Raw genomic sequence first — 15,316 nt, 5'->3', positions numbered from 1 at the left:
TGTGCTCTCATCAATGTCATTGATGAAGATGTTGGGCAAGACTGGACCCAGCACTGATCCCTGGGGTTTTCACTGGTTACAGCTCTCCAGCTGGACCTGGCACCATTGGTCACCACTCTTTGAACTCTGTCTTGTAACCAGTTCCTAATCCACCTCACTGTCTGCTCTTCCATCCCACACTAACAAGGTTTCCTCTTGGCAGCATGCAGAATGCCCCAAACCAGCCTTTTTCAACCTTGCCTTTGCACTGTCTATTGGAAAAGGACTTGAAAGCAAGTTTGAGTTTCCCACAGGGCTTCCTTTGGTGGTTTAAAGTGTTTCTGTGTTTTCCTTAGATAAAGCTGTCCCTTGCCTGGATTGATGGCTCTGAGTGCTGCAGCAGCCAAATTCTGTTTGAGACTTCCAGAGCCAAGTGAGTTTGATTGTGTAGGTAACCTTTGTGTTCAGCTGGGTGCTTTTTGATGTGTTGTCACTTCATGTGATGCCCTCCTCAACTTTTCACTGCTAATCACACTGGAGTTCAACTCTGATGTATTCAGAGGAAGGGCCACACGAGGCAGAAGGCACAACTTTGTTCTTTAGGTTCTAGTTAGAGTACAGCTCTGTTTGGTACCTAAGCCACAGGTATTCTCCTCATGCAGGAATTATCAGAGGTTATTTCTGTCTGTATTAAAACCCAGACAAAGCCAGACTTCAGACCTGTTTGTCTAGCTAAATCTACAGAAGAATTGCAGCACTACACTGATGAAGTTGTGCTGTTATTCAAACTTTATTCAGAAAAAAATAAATGGAAAGCATTAGAGATTCACATCTGTGAGAAAAGCAAAGCAGTAGAAGAGACCTCTTCTTAGCAGTGAGACATGGAGTAGTTTGACCACACTGGGAATAACAGATGAACAAAATACATATAAGTGACCAGAGGTTTTCATTAAGCATGTATTTTAATCAGAGAATCATGGAATCAGCCAGGGTGGAAGAGGCCTCCAAGCTCAGCCAGTCCAACCTAGCACCCAGCCCTGCCCAACCAACCAGACCATGGCACTAAGTGCCCCAGCCAGGCTTGGCTTCAACACCTTCAGAGATGATGATTGCATCACCTCCCTGGGCAGCCCATTCCAATGCCAATCACTCTCTCTGACAACAACTTCCTCAGAACATCCAGCCTAGACCTCCCCTGCCACAACTTCACACTGTGTCCCCTTGTTCTGTTGCTGCTTGCCTGGCAGAAGAGCCCAACCCCACCTGGCTACAGCCTCCCTTCAGGGAGCTGCAGACAGCAATGAGCTCTGCCCTGAGCCTCCTCTTCTGCAGGCTGCACACCCCCAGCTCCCTCAGCCTCTCCTCACAGGGCTTGTGTTATTCCAACTTTATTCAGAAACAAAACATTGCCTTCAGTTAAGGAAGACAAGGGGGAAAGGAAATGAAGAAGCATTGCCTTGTTTACTCTTTTGGACTCAGTGATCTCAAAGGTCTTTTCCAGCCTGGTTAATTCTGTGATTCTGTGAATTAACATCAGATTTCTGCTAACCATCTTTGCAGAAGGCCCAGCCCTACTGATGCATTCTTACACCAGCTAGTGGTGCCCTCTGGAAAAAACAAGGGAGCACAAGGGACTGCTCATAGTGATTGTCAAGCACAAAAGAAGAAATTGAGACCAAGCTGTGGAGTGCATCTTCTGCTCTGGAAGGAGTTACATGGAGACCTTTCAGAAACTGCTGCCATTAATATTCTGTTTTGAATGGGTAGTCCTTGTGATTGGTAGCCCTGAGGACAGAAAGAGGTTAGTTAAGTATTGGAGCAAGTATCTTCAGCAGTGTTTTTTTCCTTGCTGCACTGTTCCACTCCCTCCCCCCCTCCACCCCCCCACTACTCAAGTTTTGCTGCTCTGGTTAAAGCTTAACACATGCTTGTGAGCAAGCACCTGCTACCCTGAGATGCTGAGAGGGATGCTGTGAATGAATCTCCTTCTTGATGTCTGTTCCAGGCCTTGTTTTGTTACCTGGGGTCCAAGGATGAATATAGGAACTCTGCCTGGTTTTGACCAGGTGTTTTTGTTCAAGATACAGGTGATGAAAATACAAATAGAGATAGGTGGAGTGGAAAAGAAGGATAATAAGGCACATACTGGGCCACTGTAACTGCCCTCCAGTTCCTGTTGAAGGTGAGGATGGTGTCCATCTCCTTTTTTGAGAGTTCAAAGTCAAACACCTAGCAGGGAACCAAACAAAAGAAGAGCTCTTTATTACTTATGTACATGAGTTGTTAGCTGCTATGTGTGGTTCCCACATCTATGACTTAAGGTGGGAATATACTGCATCCCCACTAAGCATGGTTAAGAAACCCTCTTTATGTCCAATGTACACTTGAAAGGTCCTTTTCTCTCTGAAGTGGTGTTCACTGTAATGTCTCACAGTTGTGAGCTGAGTGGAGTGCCACCACCACTGGGGTTTGTGCTGCAGTGCACAGAGAGCAAGCTTGAGGTGTTAAGGATGGGTACTCAGTGTCTCACAAATACTGGAAGCAGCAGTGGGCTGCTGCTCTGGCCCCATACAGGAGCAAGCAAGCTGGTGAAGGCTCTAGAGCATAAGTCTTAGGAGGAGTGGCTGAAGGAACTGAGGTGGTTTAGGCTGGAGAAAAGGAGGCTCAAGTTAAAACCTGACAGGAGGGTGTAATGAGAGGACTGTCAGTCCCTTCTCCAAGTAACAAGTGACAGGACAAGGGTAAATGGCCTCAGGTTTCCCCAGGAGAGGTTTAGCTTGGTCATTAGGATAACATTCTTTACAGGAGAGGTTATGAGGCACTGAAACAGGCTGCTCAGGCAAGTGGTCATCACTCCTAAAAGCAATTAAAAACCATGTAGCACTTAGCAGCATGGTTCAGTGGTGGACTTGGCAGTGGTGGATTAACAGTTGGGATCTATGATCTTAAAGGTCTTTTCTAACCTAGGCAGTTCTATGACTCCAAATGTTTCTGCTGCAGCAGAGAACCAGCAGGTACCAACTGCAAAGAGTTGTTTGACAGATCACCTAAGGAATCTTGCTGGGGGCTCATGTGAGGACCAAGTCCAAAAGGTGTCAGAATGAATCAGCATTAACATCAAAATAGAACTGCAAATGGTTGTCTCACAGTTAATGGATTGATCATCTAAGGAATCTTGCTGGTGGTTCATGTGAGAACCACGTCCAAAATGTATCAGAATGAATTGAAATTACCATCAAAATATCATCTCACAGAGAGAGTGATTGGCATTGGAATGGGCTGCCCAAGGAGGTGGTGGAATTGCAATCATCATCTCTGGAGGTGTTGAAACCAAGCCTGGCTGGGGCACTTAGTGCCATGGTCTGGTTGATTGGCCAGGGCTGGGTGCTAGGTTGGGCTGGCTGAGCTTGGAGGTCTCTTCCACCCTGGTTGGTTCTATGTTTCTATGAATGAGGCACTTAGTGCCATGGTCTGGTTGACTGGATAGGGCTGGGTGCTAGGTTGGACTGGATGAGCTTGGAGGTCTCTTCCAACCTGGTTGATGCTATGATTCTATCTAAGGTGGAAGGCTTCATGAGCAAGCATCCAGTTCAGTTTCCTTGACAATGGGAGCCACAACCTCTAAGTGATACATAAACCATAATGGGGCTGGTGTTCACTGTTTGTTCCTCTACACTCTGAAGAAGGGCAAGTCCAAAACTGGGATTCCCTTTCCAGGACACAGCACCCTGCTGCAACCCATTTCTCTCCTGGCAGGAATGAAATGCTTTCTTTTAGAGAACAAGGACATGGAACTCTTGGAACCAGTCCAGAGGGGGCCACGAGGATGCTCAGAGGGCTGCAGCAGCTCTGCTACAAGGATAGGCTACAAGAGCCAACTCTGCAGCCTGGAGAGGAGAAGGCTTCCAGGAGACCTTGGAGTGGCCTTCCAGTATCTGAAGGGGGCTACAGGAAGGCTGGAGAGGGACTATTGCCAAGGTCTTGTAATGACAGGAGGAGGGGTAATGGGTTTAAACTGGCAGAGGGGAGATTGAAACTGGATGTTAGGGAAGGATTCTTTGCAGTGAGGGTGGTGAGACACTGGCACAGGTTGCCCAGGGAGGTTGTGAAGGACAGAATCACCCAATGTGATCTTTGATCACATTGGGTGATTCTGTCCTTCACAACCTCCCTGGAGATGTTCAAGGCCAGTTCTAGTGGGAAGTGTCCCTGCCTATCACAAGGGGGTTGGAGCTGGATGATCTTTGAGGTCCTTTCCAACCTAAACCATTCTAAGTGCAGATACATAGTGCTGAAGCCTAACATTTAAACCTCTGTCTCCTTTCCCAATGCCTCTTCAGTGCTGCTTGGAGACATGGAGGAGCTGTGGCTGTGAGTCCCTATCCTGTTCAAAAAGGCAGCAGCATGAAAGCTTCACCTTGATGTTCTCCTGAACACGCTGTGGTTTGTCAGACTTGGGTATGACAATCATATCTCTCTGGATGAGGAACCGGATCAAAACCTAAGGGAAGCACAAGGAGGGGGAGCATGAGCAGAGGGGTACCAAGAAATCTGTGCCAGTACATTTGGTGTTCTCTCTCACATTGATTTTCCCTTAGTTGTACAAACCAATTTCTATTTTCTACAACCATGTTCACCCTTTGCCAGGATTTGCACACAGGAGTTTAATGTTCCAGCATTTGGTTGCAGTTTGCTGTTTCTGGGCTATGCTGTTTCTGCATCCTGGCTTCTCCAGGGTTTGGGTTGTCTTCATTTGGGGCAGGAGGTGATGATGTTTCAGATTTGTCTTATGTAACTGCTCAGACCAAAAGGAGTCTAATGAGGCTACAGATTATTTTGGGCACACCTAGGTGAAGCTTTTTGGTCTCTTTAGAAGGAAAACCTTATTTGAGGCTTGCTTCCCCCACCTTTTCTCTTCAAAATGGGACTGCTGCATGAAGTTTTTGTCCTGCTCTGCCTGTCTTAAAATATGCCTACCTTTGAACAGGTGTGGGTTTGCTTGAAGTGCAGTTCCTGCACACCCTTCTCAAGAGCTCCTTTGTGTGCCTAGCAGCTGATTTCATCTAGAGCAGTGGAGCAAGCCTCAAGGGTTCTTTGTGAACATGAGCAAACAGGGAGCAGCTGAGCAAGTCTGCAAACTACAGGACTTATCTGAGGAGTAACATAGCTGGAAGAAGGAATAACAGGTTGGCTTGATGATTGGCTTCTGCCTCCAGTTCTGGAGCCCCTGGGACAAGAGGGCTGTGGAGATGCTGGAGAGTGTCCAGAGCAGGGCCAGGAGGATGCTCAGAGGGCTGCAGCAGCTCTACTGTGAGCACAGACTGAGAGTTGGGGCTGTGCAGGCTGGAGCAGAGGAGGCTCCCAGGTGACCTTCTTGTGGCCTTCCAGCATCTAAAGGGGGCTACAAAAAAGCTGGGGAGGGACTTTTTAGGCTCTAAGTGAGTGAGAGAACTGGGGGGAATGGAGCAAAGCTGGAGGTGGGGAGAGTCAGCCTGGATGTGAGGAGGATAAGAGTGGTGAGAGGCTGGAATGGGTTGCCCAGGGAGGTGGTTGAGGCCCCATGGCTGGAGGTGTTTGAGGCCAGGCTGGCTGAGGCTGTGGGCAGCCTGCTCTAGGGTAGGGTGTCCCTGGGCATGGCAGGGGGGTTGGAACTGGCTGCTCCTTGTGGTCCTTTCCAACCCTGACTGATTCTGTGATTCTATTTGTAAGTAAACTACAGAGCAAAGGAGTTCTCTGAAGACAAGCACTTCCCTCTGGCAGCTGAAGACATTTCCCTGTGGGAAGCAGCTATGAGGTAGGCATGTACCACTGCTGATCTGCCCCATCCCAACCCTCAGCACTGAAGACCTCTTAGAGAATACCTGATAACTCTGAATGCTGGTTAGAGCTAGGGGAACACAAAGAGTCAAGTGCAGCTCAGCCCTGCTGCAGCACATCTCTAGAGAAGGCAGCATCTGCCAGGACTGGCTGTCAGCCTGCCCAAACCTGTGAGGAGAAGGAATAGTTTGCCCTAAGAATCCCACTTACCTGGGCAGGGGATTTCTGATGTCTAGCAGCAATCTCTTTAATTTTGGGATCTTCCAGCAGTGTAGGTTCCCCTGGTTTGGCCCTATTGAGAAAAACAAAACAACCTCCCAGGATGTTAATGGTAGGAAGATAAATGGTAGGGCTTGGGAGGACAGCCATGAGCCAGCAGTGTGCTCTTGTGGCCAGGAGGGCTGATGCCATTCTGGGGTGAATTAGAAGGGCTGTGGTTAGTAGGTCAAGAGAGGTTCCCCTTCCCCTCTACTCTGCCCTGGTGAGGCCTCATCTGGAGTACTGTGTCCAGTTCTGGGTGCCCCAAATTAAGAGGGTCATAGAACTGTGTGAGAGAGTCCAGCACAGAGCCACAAAGATGATTAAGGAAGTTGAACATCTGAGAGCCTGAGGGGCTCATTAGCTGGGAGAGGAGGAGCCTGAGAGGTGACCTCATCAATGGTTATCAATATGTGCAGGGTGAGTGGCAGGAGGCTGGAGCCAGGCTCTGCTGGGTGATGCCCAGTGCCAGGACAAGGGGCACTGGGTGGAAGCTGAGACATAGGAGGCTCCATGTGAACCTGAGGGTGACAGAGCACTGGCACAGGCTGCCCAGGGGGGTTGTGGAGTCTCTCTTTCTGGAGATATTCAAGAACCATCTGGATGTGTTCTGTGTGATGTGGTCTGAGTGATCCTGCTCTGGCAGGGGATTGGACTGGCTGAGCTTTGGAGGTCGCTTCCAGCCCCTGACATGCTGTGATCCTATGACACTGTAAGACAATAGCTTCACTGCAGGAAGCCTGATCTTTTGTGGGTTGTAATCTGCAACAAAGCAGCAGCATTTTTCTCCTAAGACTTGCATTGCTGACAAAGATCCAAGCTGCAAAATGCACTGGTTTGTGTCCCCAGAGGCTGCACTGCTTTCTTACCACGGGCGGTTAGGAGAGCCAAGGGGGCTGAAAGCAGTCACCACAATCCCTTTGGATTTGCAGTACTTGATCATCTTTTCCTGGGTGAGGTATGGGTGACATTCAATCTGCAAAGCACAGGAAGAGGGTGGTTGATACAGAGGCAGACTGCACTGGGCTCCAGAGCACAGCCTTTTAAATTCCTCTTGGGTCACAGAAAAGGTGGAGAAAAGACTCCTGAGAGCATGAGATAAAAATCTGGTTTAGCAGAAGGGTCTTCAGTGTCCCAGCAATGCAAAGGCCTGGCACAGGGAAGAGAGCTTTCTCCTGCTACACATTGCACAGAGACATGGATTAGAAGACTGGAAATACTGTCTCAGCACTTGGGGAAATCAGACTCCTGCACTGCTGCAGAGCAGGATTGCATCTTTAGAGGGGCAGCTCAGAATGCCTGAAGTTTAGTTTCTGCTCTGAGACACCCAAACTTGCATTTCCTTAAGGGGTTGTCCCTGGGGCAGCAATGTGCCCTTGTGGGCAAGAGGGCCAATGGGATCCTGGGGTACATTAAGAAGTGTGTGTCCAGCAGACAGTCTATGAGAGTTGGGGCTCTGCAGCCTGGAGAAGAGAAGGCTTCCAGGAGACCTTGGAGTGGCCTTCCAGTATCTGAAGGGGTCTACAGGAAGGCTGGGGAGGGACTATTGACAAAGTCTTGTAATGACAGGATGAGGAGGAATGGGTTTGAACTGGCAGAGGGGAGATTGAAAGTGGATGTTAGGAAAGGGTTCTTTGCAGTGAGGGTGGCGAGACACTGGCACAGGTTGCCCAGGGAGGTTGTGGAGCACAGAATCACCCAATGTGATCAAAGGGTAAATGGATGTGAGGAGGAAGTTATTCAGCATGAGAGTGGTGAGAGGCTGGAATGGGTTGCCCAGGGAGGTGGTTGAGGCCCCATCCCTGGAGGTGTTAAAGGCCAGGCTGGATGAGGCTGTGGCCAGCCTGATCTAGGATAGGGTGCCCCTGCCTATGTCAGGAAGGTTGGAACTGTCTGAACCTTGTGGTCCCTTCCAACCCTGACTGATTCTATGATTTAGAGCTGAAGTGAATAGAGCATGAATTATTAACAACAACCACCACCAACAATAATAAAATCTATATAATATAACCCAGGAATATCCCAAGGTTAGTTGACATCAGTAGAAATCTTACCTGATTATTGACTGGCTTGTATTTCAGTCCTGGCTTGTTCAGGAGTCTTTCAATCTGCTCATGGTTAAAGTTGGAGATGCCAATGGCTTTCACCAGACCACAGTCCACCAGCTCTTCCATGGCCTAATGGGTAAGGACAATCAATATGTGTTTATAAGGTGTTATGGCTGCCAATGCTACAGGTTCCTTTCCCTAAAGCTAGTGGCAAACAAAACCAAAACACCAAAGCAAACAAACAAAACAAAACCTAACTAAAAAAAAGCCACCAAACCCAAACCCACCAATGACAAAACCAAACTGAAGCACAGCCAAACCAACCCTAAGACTAGTCAAAAATTACAAAGTATCTCACATAATGATAAAAAAGGACATCTTTGCAACTTGTATGACCTATATGCAAGGGTAGAATGGCTTGGGTTGGAGGGGACCTCGAAAGGTCATCCAGTCCAACCCCCTCTGCCTTAAGCAGGGACATCCTCCACTAGGTCAGGCTGCCCAGAGCCTTGCCAAGCCTCACTTTGACTAACCCCACATTGAGGAGCTTTTTGTTCCATTGTAGATGGGACAGTAGCACAAGAAGCATGGCTTGCCCAACCCTTTTGTAGTTGGAAACAAACTTCTTTTTGCTTTGGCTTCTCTGGGGGTTCATTTACCAGAGCTACAAAGGGAAGACTCCTTCACCTCCTCCCCTGCTTGCACACTGCCTCTGAGTTGGCAGAACACAGCCGGGAGGGTGCTGGCTTTAAACTCATTCTTCCTTGCAGTTGCTATTGTAGAGAGAGCTGTGAACAGCCAGAGGGGCAGCATCACAGGGGTGGGTGGTAGCAGGAGCAGACCCTGAATCCTCTCAGCCCACAGGGACAGGAACATTGAATGGCAGCCCCTGGTGCTGATGCCCAGCACCGATACGCGTGAGAATTCCCTGTCTGCATGACACCCAGTGGATTGACTGCCACACCCAGATCAAGATATGCTTCACTTCCAGCACTGTGTGTACTCAAACATCATTTCAGTGACAGCAGTGCTGATAGCTTTCTGCTCTTTGGTCTTAACAACCAAGATGTGCCTCTTGCTCCCCAGAGCAGGAGCAGCAGCTCTGCTCGTTCTGGTCATGGAGAACAACTTTGTGTGACTATGCTCCATAACTCAAACTGTCTCTTAGTTCCACTGTGTATGCAGATCTCTGCTCCATCTTACTTACTGACATCCTCTTTAAAGAGCAAGAATTAACTTACCTCCCATGTGTCCAGAAAATCTGTGTCACTGGGGATAACCATTCCCTTGTCATCCACAGGAAACAGCTCCTCCCCAGCCTGTTATTTCAAGGCACATCATAGAATTAACCAGGTTGGAAGAGACCTCCAAGCTCAGCCAGTCCAACCTAGCACCCAGCCCTGGCCAAGCAACCAGACCATGGCACTAAGTTCCCCATCCAGGCTCTTTCTGAACACCTCCAGGGATGGTGACTCCACCACCTCCCTGGGCAGCCCATTCCAATGCCAATCAATCGCTCTGACAACAACTTCCTCCTAACATCCAGCCTAGACCTCTCTTGACACAACTTCACACTGTGTCCCCTTGTTCTGTTGCTGCTTGCCTGGCAGAAGAGACCAACCCCACCTGGCTACAGCCTCCCTGCAGGTAGTTGTAGACAGCAATGAGGTCTGCCCTGAGCCTCCTCTTCTGCAGGCTGCACACCCCCAGCTCCCTCAGCCTCTCCTCACAGGGCTGTGCTCCAGGCCCCTCAACAGCTTCATCACCCTTCTCTAGATCAGGTTCCAGTCCCTCAACATCTCTCTTGAATTGAGGAGCCCAGAACTGGACAGAGGACTCAAGGTGTGCCCTGACCCCATACACTTATTTTAGGAGCTGTGTTTTCTGCTGTTTACCAGCAGTTCTGGGTGCAGGTTAGCACAGGTTGTTTAAAGACATTACTTAACTAAAGAGTCTGCCTTGACAGCAGTGTTCTCCTTTGGGTGTGGTCCATGTTTCTAGGGATCAATCCCTGCATACAGTGTGGGGATTAGCAGTGGTTATGTAACTCAGGCAGATCTAGAGACAAAGGAGCAGAAACTGCCTTCCCTTCATTAGAGAATTTGTGTTTGCTTTGCACAGGTATGGGCTGGGGGAAAGAACCAGGCACCTTCTCTATGCATTGTGCTTCATTTTTCACTCTTGGCTATTCCAGATCAAGCCAACATCTCCAAACCCTGAGATGTTCATAGTGTTCTGGCCCAGCAGAAGGCCACAATCTGGCATTGCACTGTCCTGCACTGATTCTAGTTTCCATGAAGATCCATGGGCCTCAGCAGCAGTGCTCATACCTCTAACTGTCTTGCTGCAAAAGGCCTGCAAAGGCAGACCTACATGGACAACATACCACTGAGTGCTGGCTACTGCCAGCTCCAGGAGAGAACCAAATAAGCCATAGCATGTCCCAGCTGCATCCTGAAGATGGTCACAGCATAGATGAGTGAATGCACAGTGTTTCTAGCCAGGAAAGGGTAAGAGGGATGTAGAGCAGGAGTACCTTGAATCCCATAGGGCAGTGCATCAGGTAGAGGTCAAGGTAGTCCAGTTGCAGGGCATCAAGACTCTTCTTGCATGCTACCTTGACCATGGACTTCTCATGAAATGTGTTCCACAGCTGCAGGAAGAAAGAAGCCTGACTGTGACTCTGCAGTCCCTGTAGTACAGATCAGGGGACAGAAGCTTCTCCCTTGGTGGTCTGGAGGGACAACTCCTTCCCCACCTTCTCAGTGCATGCTGAAGAAAACCATGCCAGCACCTCAGTGCTAGGGCAGGACAAACACAGCACAACAAGGGAGGCAGTTGTGAAGGTGGACAGTTTGTACTCCTGCTTACAGAAAGAGCTTCTCAGCAATAGGCATTCAGCTGCACTCCATACAGCAAAGCTTGTTAGTTGTGATGGTTTGGGTGTTACCTGTCCCCCCCACAGGTAAGGAAATCACCCAGACCAGACTCAGTGGCTGGAAATTGAAGAATGGAGCTTCATATTTACAGCTTAGCACAAGATGCAAGCAGATAGTTACAATATCTACAGCTACAGACAGAAATAGACAAGTGAAAGGTAATACAGGAACACAGCAGCACTGCCAGAAACCTGAGTCCCCAGGAGGGGCTCCCAACCACCCTTCCACCGCCTTTCCATCCCTCTACCTTAACCTAGACTTTGCCTTATGTTCAAGGTGAGTTTGGAGAATGGGCCAGGGAGGTTAGGAAGCAGAAGGATTAGTCACACAGACAGCAGGTTAGGGAGAGAAGGGAGCAGACAGCCAGAGAGCAGCAATGTTCTCTCTTTGTTGTCTTGTTTTTATCCATCTCAGCAAGCCTCTGAGTGCAGCAGCCATCCCCATTGTCTCCTTTTCATAGCCTAATCATCTAATCCTTGTCCCCAAATACTCCAGCTAGGCTCAAACCAGCACATCAGTGATAGAATATTTCTTTTTCAGCCTAAATTTGGAGTCTTGAGCAGCTCACAGCCACCCACCCATTCCATCCTCTTCAACTGGTTACACTGAGAGCTGTGGTCAATTTGACTTCACTTTTGAAATGAAGTTAACTGGAAGGCATCTGAAGCATTATTCAAATTAAAGACTTGCTCTTTAACAAAAAAAGAAGAGTGTGTGGAACAGCTTAGCTAAACTCACTCAATGCTTCCCAGTTTTGCTGCTAAGAAGCCCCAGGTCCTAAGTTTTTCGGTTGAATTATATGTATTTGGTTTTGGTGCAGAGCATTGCTGAGACAAGTGGATGGCATGGAGTAGATATATGTACAGTACTTAAGATCAAAGTCCTGTGCTTTAATTTCTTCTCTCTTTAATTTCTTTTCCCTTTAATTTCTTTTCCCTTTAATTTCTTCTCCCTTTAATTTCTTCACCCTTTCAGGGTTATATTCTGCACATGACACCATTTTTAAGTGTCCTGCACACCAGTAACTAGCACACCACCACTGAAATTGGACATCCACTGTTGGAATTGGATGATCCTTGAGGTCCCTTCCAACCTAAACCATTTTGTGGTTGATTTTATCTATCTAAAGTGCATGCAAGTGAACCTTCACTCAGTCACTTAATAGGTGCAAGGGAATTCTTAGATCAGCAGCAGCCATGCTGTCCTTTCTGTCTGGTCAGTGATTCCTGGTAAAGCTCTGTCCAGATTACAAGTCAAGGATGGAGTTTGCAGTGCACAAGACAACATGAATCATAAAATCAAGCAGGTTGAAAGACACCTCCAAGATCATCCAGTCCAAACTATCACTCAGCCCTGTCCAATCAACCAGACCATGGCACTAAGTGCCCCAGCCAGGCTCTTCTTCAACACCTCCAGGGACAGAGACTCCACCACCTCTCTGGGCAGCCCATTCCAATGCAAATCACTCTCTCTGCCAACAGCTTCCTCAGAACATCCAGCCCAGATCTCCCCTGGCACAACTTCAGACTGTGTCCCCTTGTTCTATAGGTGGTTGTCTGGCAGAAGAGCCCAACCCCACCTGGCTACAGCCTCCCTTCAGGTAGTTGTAGACAGCAGTGAGGTCTGCCCTGAGCCTCCTCTGCTGCACACTGCACACCCCCAGCTCCCTCAGCCTCTTCTCACAGGGCTGTGCTCCAGGCCCCTCCCCAGCTTCGTTACCCTTCTCTGGACATGAAGGAATATGTCTTTATGTCACTCTACTGATGGACAAGGTTTTCTCTCTGAGAAGCTAAATGCCCCAATAACCCTGCATCCTTGTACCTTAGTGACAATGAAGAGGTCTTCCCGTTTCACAGCCCCTTCCTTGATCTTCTGCTTGACTGCATTCCCTATCTCATTTTCATTCTGGTAGAAATAGGCACAGTCAAAGAGGCGGTAGCCTGCATCAATGGCATACTTCACCACCTCTTCCACCTTTCCTGGAGGAGCCTGAAAGCAAACACAACCAAAGCAGCTGTGATAGCTCTGCTAAGTCCCCAATGCCAGCTGCTGCTGGACTTCCCTTCCCCCTGGCACTGAAGCTGAGCTTCAGCTGTCGAGGCAGGCAGCATTTTGGTAAGGAAGGCGCAGAAAGCAGTTAACTTCTGCGAGGCATTTTCACTCTGCCATTTCCAGCGGCGAACGCCCAGCATCGCTTCCCCTTAGTCGATGCCTGCGTCGCCCAGTGAGTTTCTTGCCTTTCCTTCCCCGGAGCCCTTCGGCACAGGGCGGTCTGGCGGCGCAGGGCTCCCGGCGCGCATGACCGCAGCCCTGAGGCTAACAGCCGCGCCGCGCAGCCTTCCGCGCTGTTTACTTCTGCCTCTTTTCTGTTGCTTTCGCCTTCTGCTCCCCCTCCTCACTTTCTCTGCTCCCCCTCCTCTCTTTCTCTGCTCCCCCTCCTCTTTCTCTGCTCCCCTCCTCTTTCTCTGCTCCCCCTCCTCTTTCTCTGCTCTCCCTCCTCTCTTTCTCTGCTCCCCCTCCTCTCTTTCTCTGCTCCCCTCCTCTTTTTCTCTGCTCCCCTCCTCTCTTTCTCTGCTCCCCTCCTCTCTTTCTCTGCTACCTTCCTCTCTTTCTCTGCCCCCTCCTCTCTTTCTCTGCCCCCCTCCTCTTTTTCTCTGCTCCCCTCCTCTCTTTCTCTGCTACCTTCCTCTCTTTCTCTGCCCCCTCCTCTCTTTCTCTGCCCCCCTCCTCTCTTTCTCTGCTCCCCTCCTCTCTTTCTCTGCCCCCCTCCTTTCTCTGCTCCCCTCCTCTCTTTCTCTGCCCCCCTCCTTTCTCTGCCCCCCTCCTCTCTTTCTCTGCCCCCCTCCTCTCTTTCTCTGCCCCCCTCCTCTCTTTCTCTGCCCCCCTCCTCTCTTTCTCTGCTCCCCCTCCTCTTTCTCTGCTCCCCCTCCTCTCTTTCTCTGCTCCCCCTCCTCTCTTTCTCTGCTCCCCTCCTCTCTTTCTCTGCCCCCCTCCTTTCTCTGCCCCCCTCCTCTCTTTCTCTGCTCCCCCTCCTCTCTTTCTCTGCTCCCCCTCCTTTCTCTGCCCCCCTCCTCTCTTTCTCTGCCCCCCTCCTCTCTTTCTCTGCTCCCCTCCTCTCTTTCTCTGCCCCCCTCCTTTCTCTGCCCCCCTCCTCTCTTTCTCTGCCCCCCTCCTCTCTTTCTCTGCTCCCTCTCCTCTCTTTCTCTGCTCCCCCTCCTCTCTTTCTCTGCTCCCCCTCCTCTTTCTCTGCTCCCCTCCTCTTTCTCTGCTCCCCCTCCTTTCTCTGCTCTCCCTCCTCTCTTTCTCTGCTCCCCCTCCTCTCTTTCTCTGCTCCCCCTCCTCTCTCTCTGCTCCCCTCCTCTCTTTCTCTGCCCCCCTCCTTTTTCTCTGCTCCCCTCCTCTCTTTCTCTGCTCCCCTCCTCTCTTTCTCTGCTCCCCCTCCTCTCTTTCTCTGCTCCCTCTCCTCTCTTTCTCTGCTCCCCCTCCTCTCTTTCTCTGCTCCCCCTCCTCTCTTTCTCTGCTCCCCCTCCTCTCTTTCTCTGCTCCCCTCCTCTCTTTCTCTGCTCCCCCTCCTTTCTCTGCTCCCTCTCCTCTCTTTCTCTGCTCCCTCTCCTCTCTTTCTCTGCCCCCCTCCTCTCTTTCTCTGCCCCCCTCCTCCTTTTTCAGCAGCTGGTGTAGGGGTTTTTGGTCTCTTTCCCCTTGCCTCCCCGTCCCGGCCCGCCTGGCAGCCCGCCCGGTTACACAAGCGGCCGCGATCGCGGCGGGCGCTGCCCGCGGGCGGCGAGACCGGCGCCGTGCACGGCACCCCCCGCGGGAACGCGGTCCCCTGGCAGCTCTCGTCCCCTGGCAGCTCTCGTCCCCTGGCAGCTCTCGTCCCCTGGCTTTGGTCGCGCTTCCTTTTACTTCTGTTGGTCTTCACAGCGTCCTCCTCGCACACGCACCCGCCCCCCGGGTACCTGCCAAGTGCCCAGCCCCAGCATGGGCATCTTCATCTTGTTGCTAAGCTCTACGCAAGGGCTCGCCATGGTGCCCGCGGGTGTTCGTCTGTCCCTCTGTCTGTCCGCCTGTGCTTGCCCGCCGCGGTCCGAAGGAGTTTTAAAGGCGCTGAGCCGAGCCGCCTTGGTCCACGCCCAGCAGTGTCCCATCCCCGTTCTGCTCCCCGGTCCCGTCCCTCCCGCCGCCTCCCTCCCCGCGTTCGCTGGGGCTGTCTGCGATGGAGGCACAGGACGGGCCCTATCTCGAGGGTTTTGGTTGACTACAGAAGCCTGATGCTAA

General features: G+C 50.5%; 1 protein-coding gene across 3 annotated transcripts in view; it reads right to left on the bottom strand.

The window, feature by feature from the left end:
• Positions 1-750: 750 nt before the first annotated feature.
• LOC135181997 (aldo-keto reductase family 1 member B1-like) overlaps positions 751-15,316 on the bottom strand; it is a 65,072-nt gene continuing 50,506 nt past the window's right edge. For 2 of the 3 annotated variants that reach the window (XM_064155618.1, XM_064155617.1), the window contains exons 3-10: positions 10,639-10,755; positions 9,344-9,421; positions 8,109-8,231; positions 6,924-7,030; positions 6,007-6,088; positions 4,397-4,480; positions 2,126-2,208; positions 751-1,764 (exon numbers count right to left, since the gene is read on the bottom strand). In XM_064155618.1, coding sequence (XP_064011688.1) covers positions 1,722-1,764; positions 2,126-2,208; positions 4,397-4,480; positions 6,007-6,088; positions 6,924-7,030; positions 8,109-8,231; positions 9,344-9,421; positions 10,639-10,728 — 690 coding nt within the window. In that variant the 5' untranslated portion in view covers positions 10,729-10,755 and the 3' untranslated portion in view covers positions 751-1,721. Of the gene's footprint in view, positions 1,765-2,125; positions 2,209-4,396; positions 4,481-6,006; positions 6,089-6,923; positions 7,031-8,108; positions 8,232-9,343; positions 9,422-10,638; positions 10,756-12,862; positions 13,031-14,997; positions 15,170-15,316 lie in introns of those variants that run through there. The other variant, XM_064155619.1, reaches the window with a different exon arrangement.

Source organism: Pogoniulus pusillus, chromosome 15, assembly GCF_015220805.1.
Source record: "Pogoniulus pusillus isolate bPogPus1 chromosome 15, bPogPus1.pri, whole genome shotgun sequence".
In the NCBI taxonomy this organism is placed as follows: Eukaryota; Metazoa; Chordata; class Aves; order Piciformes; family Lybiidae; genus Pogoniulus; species Pogoniulus pusillus.
This window is presented reverse-complemented; position numbering and strand designations above follow the sequence as displayed.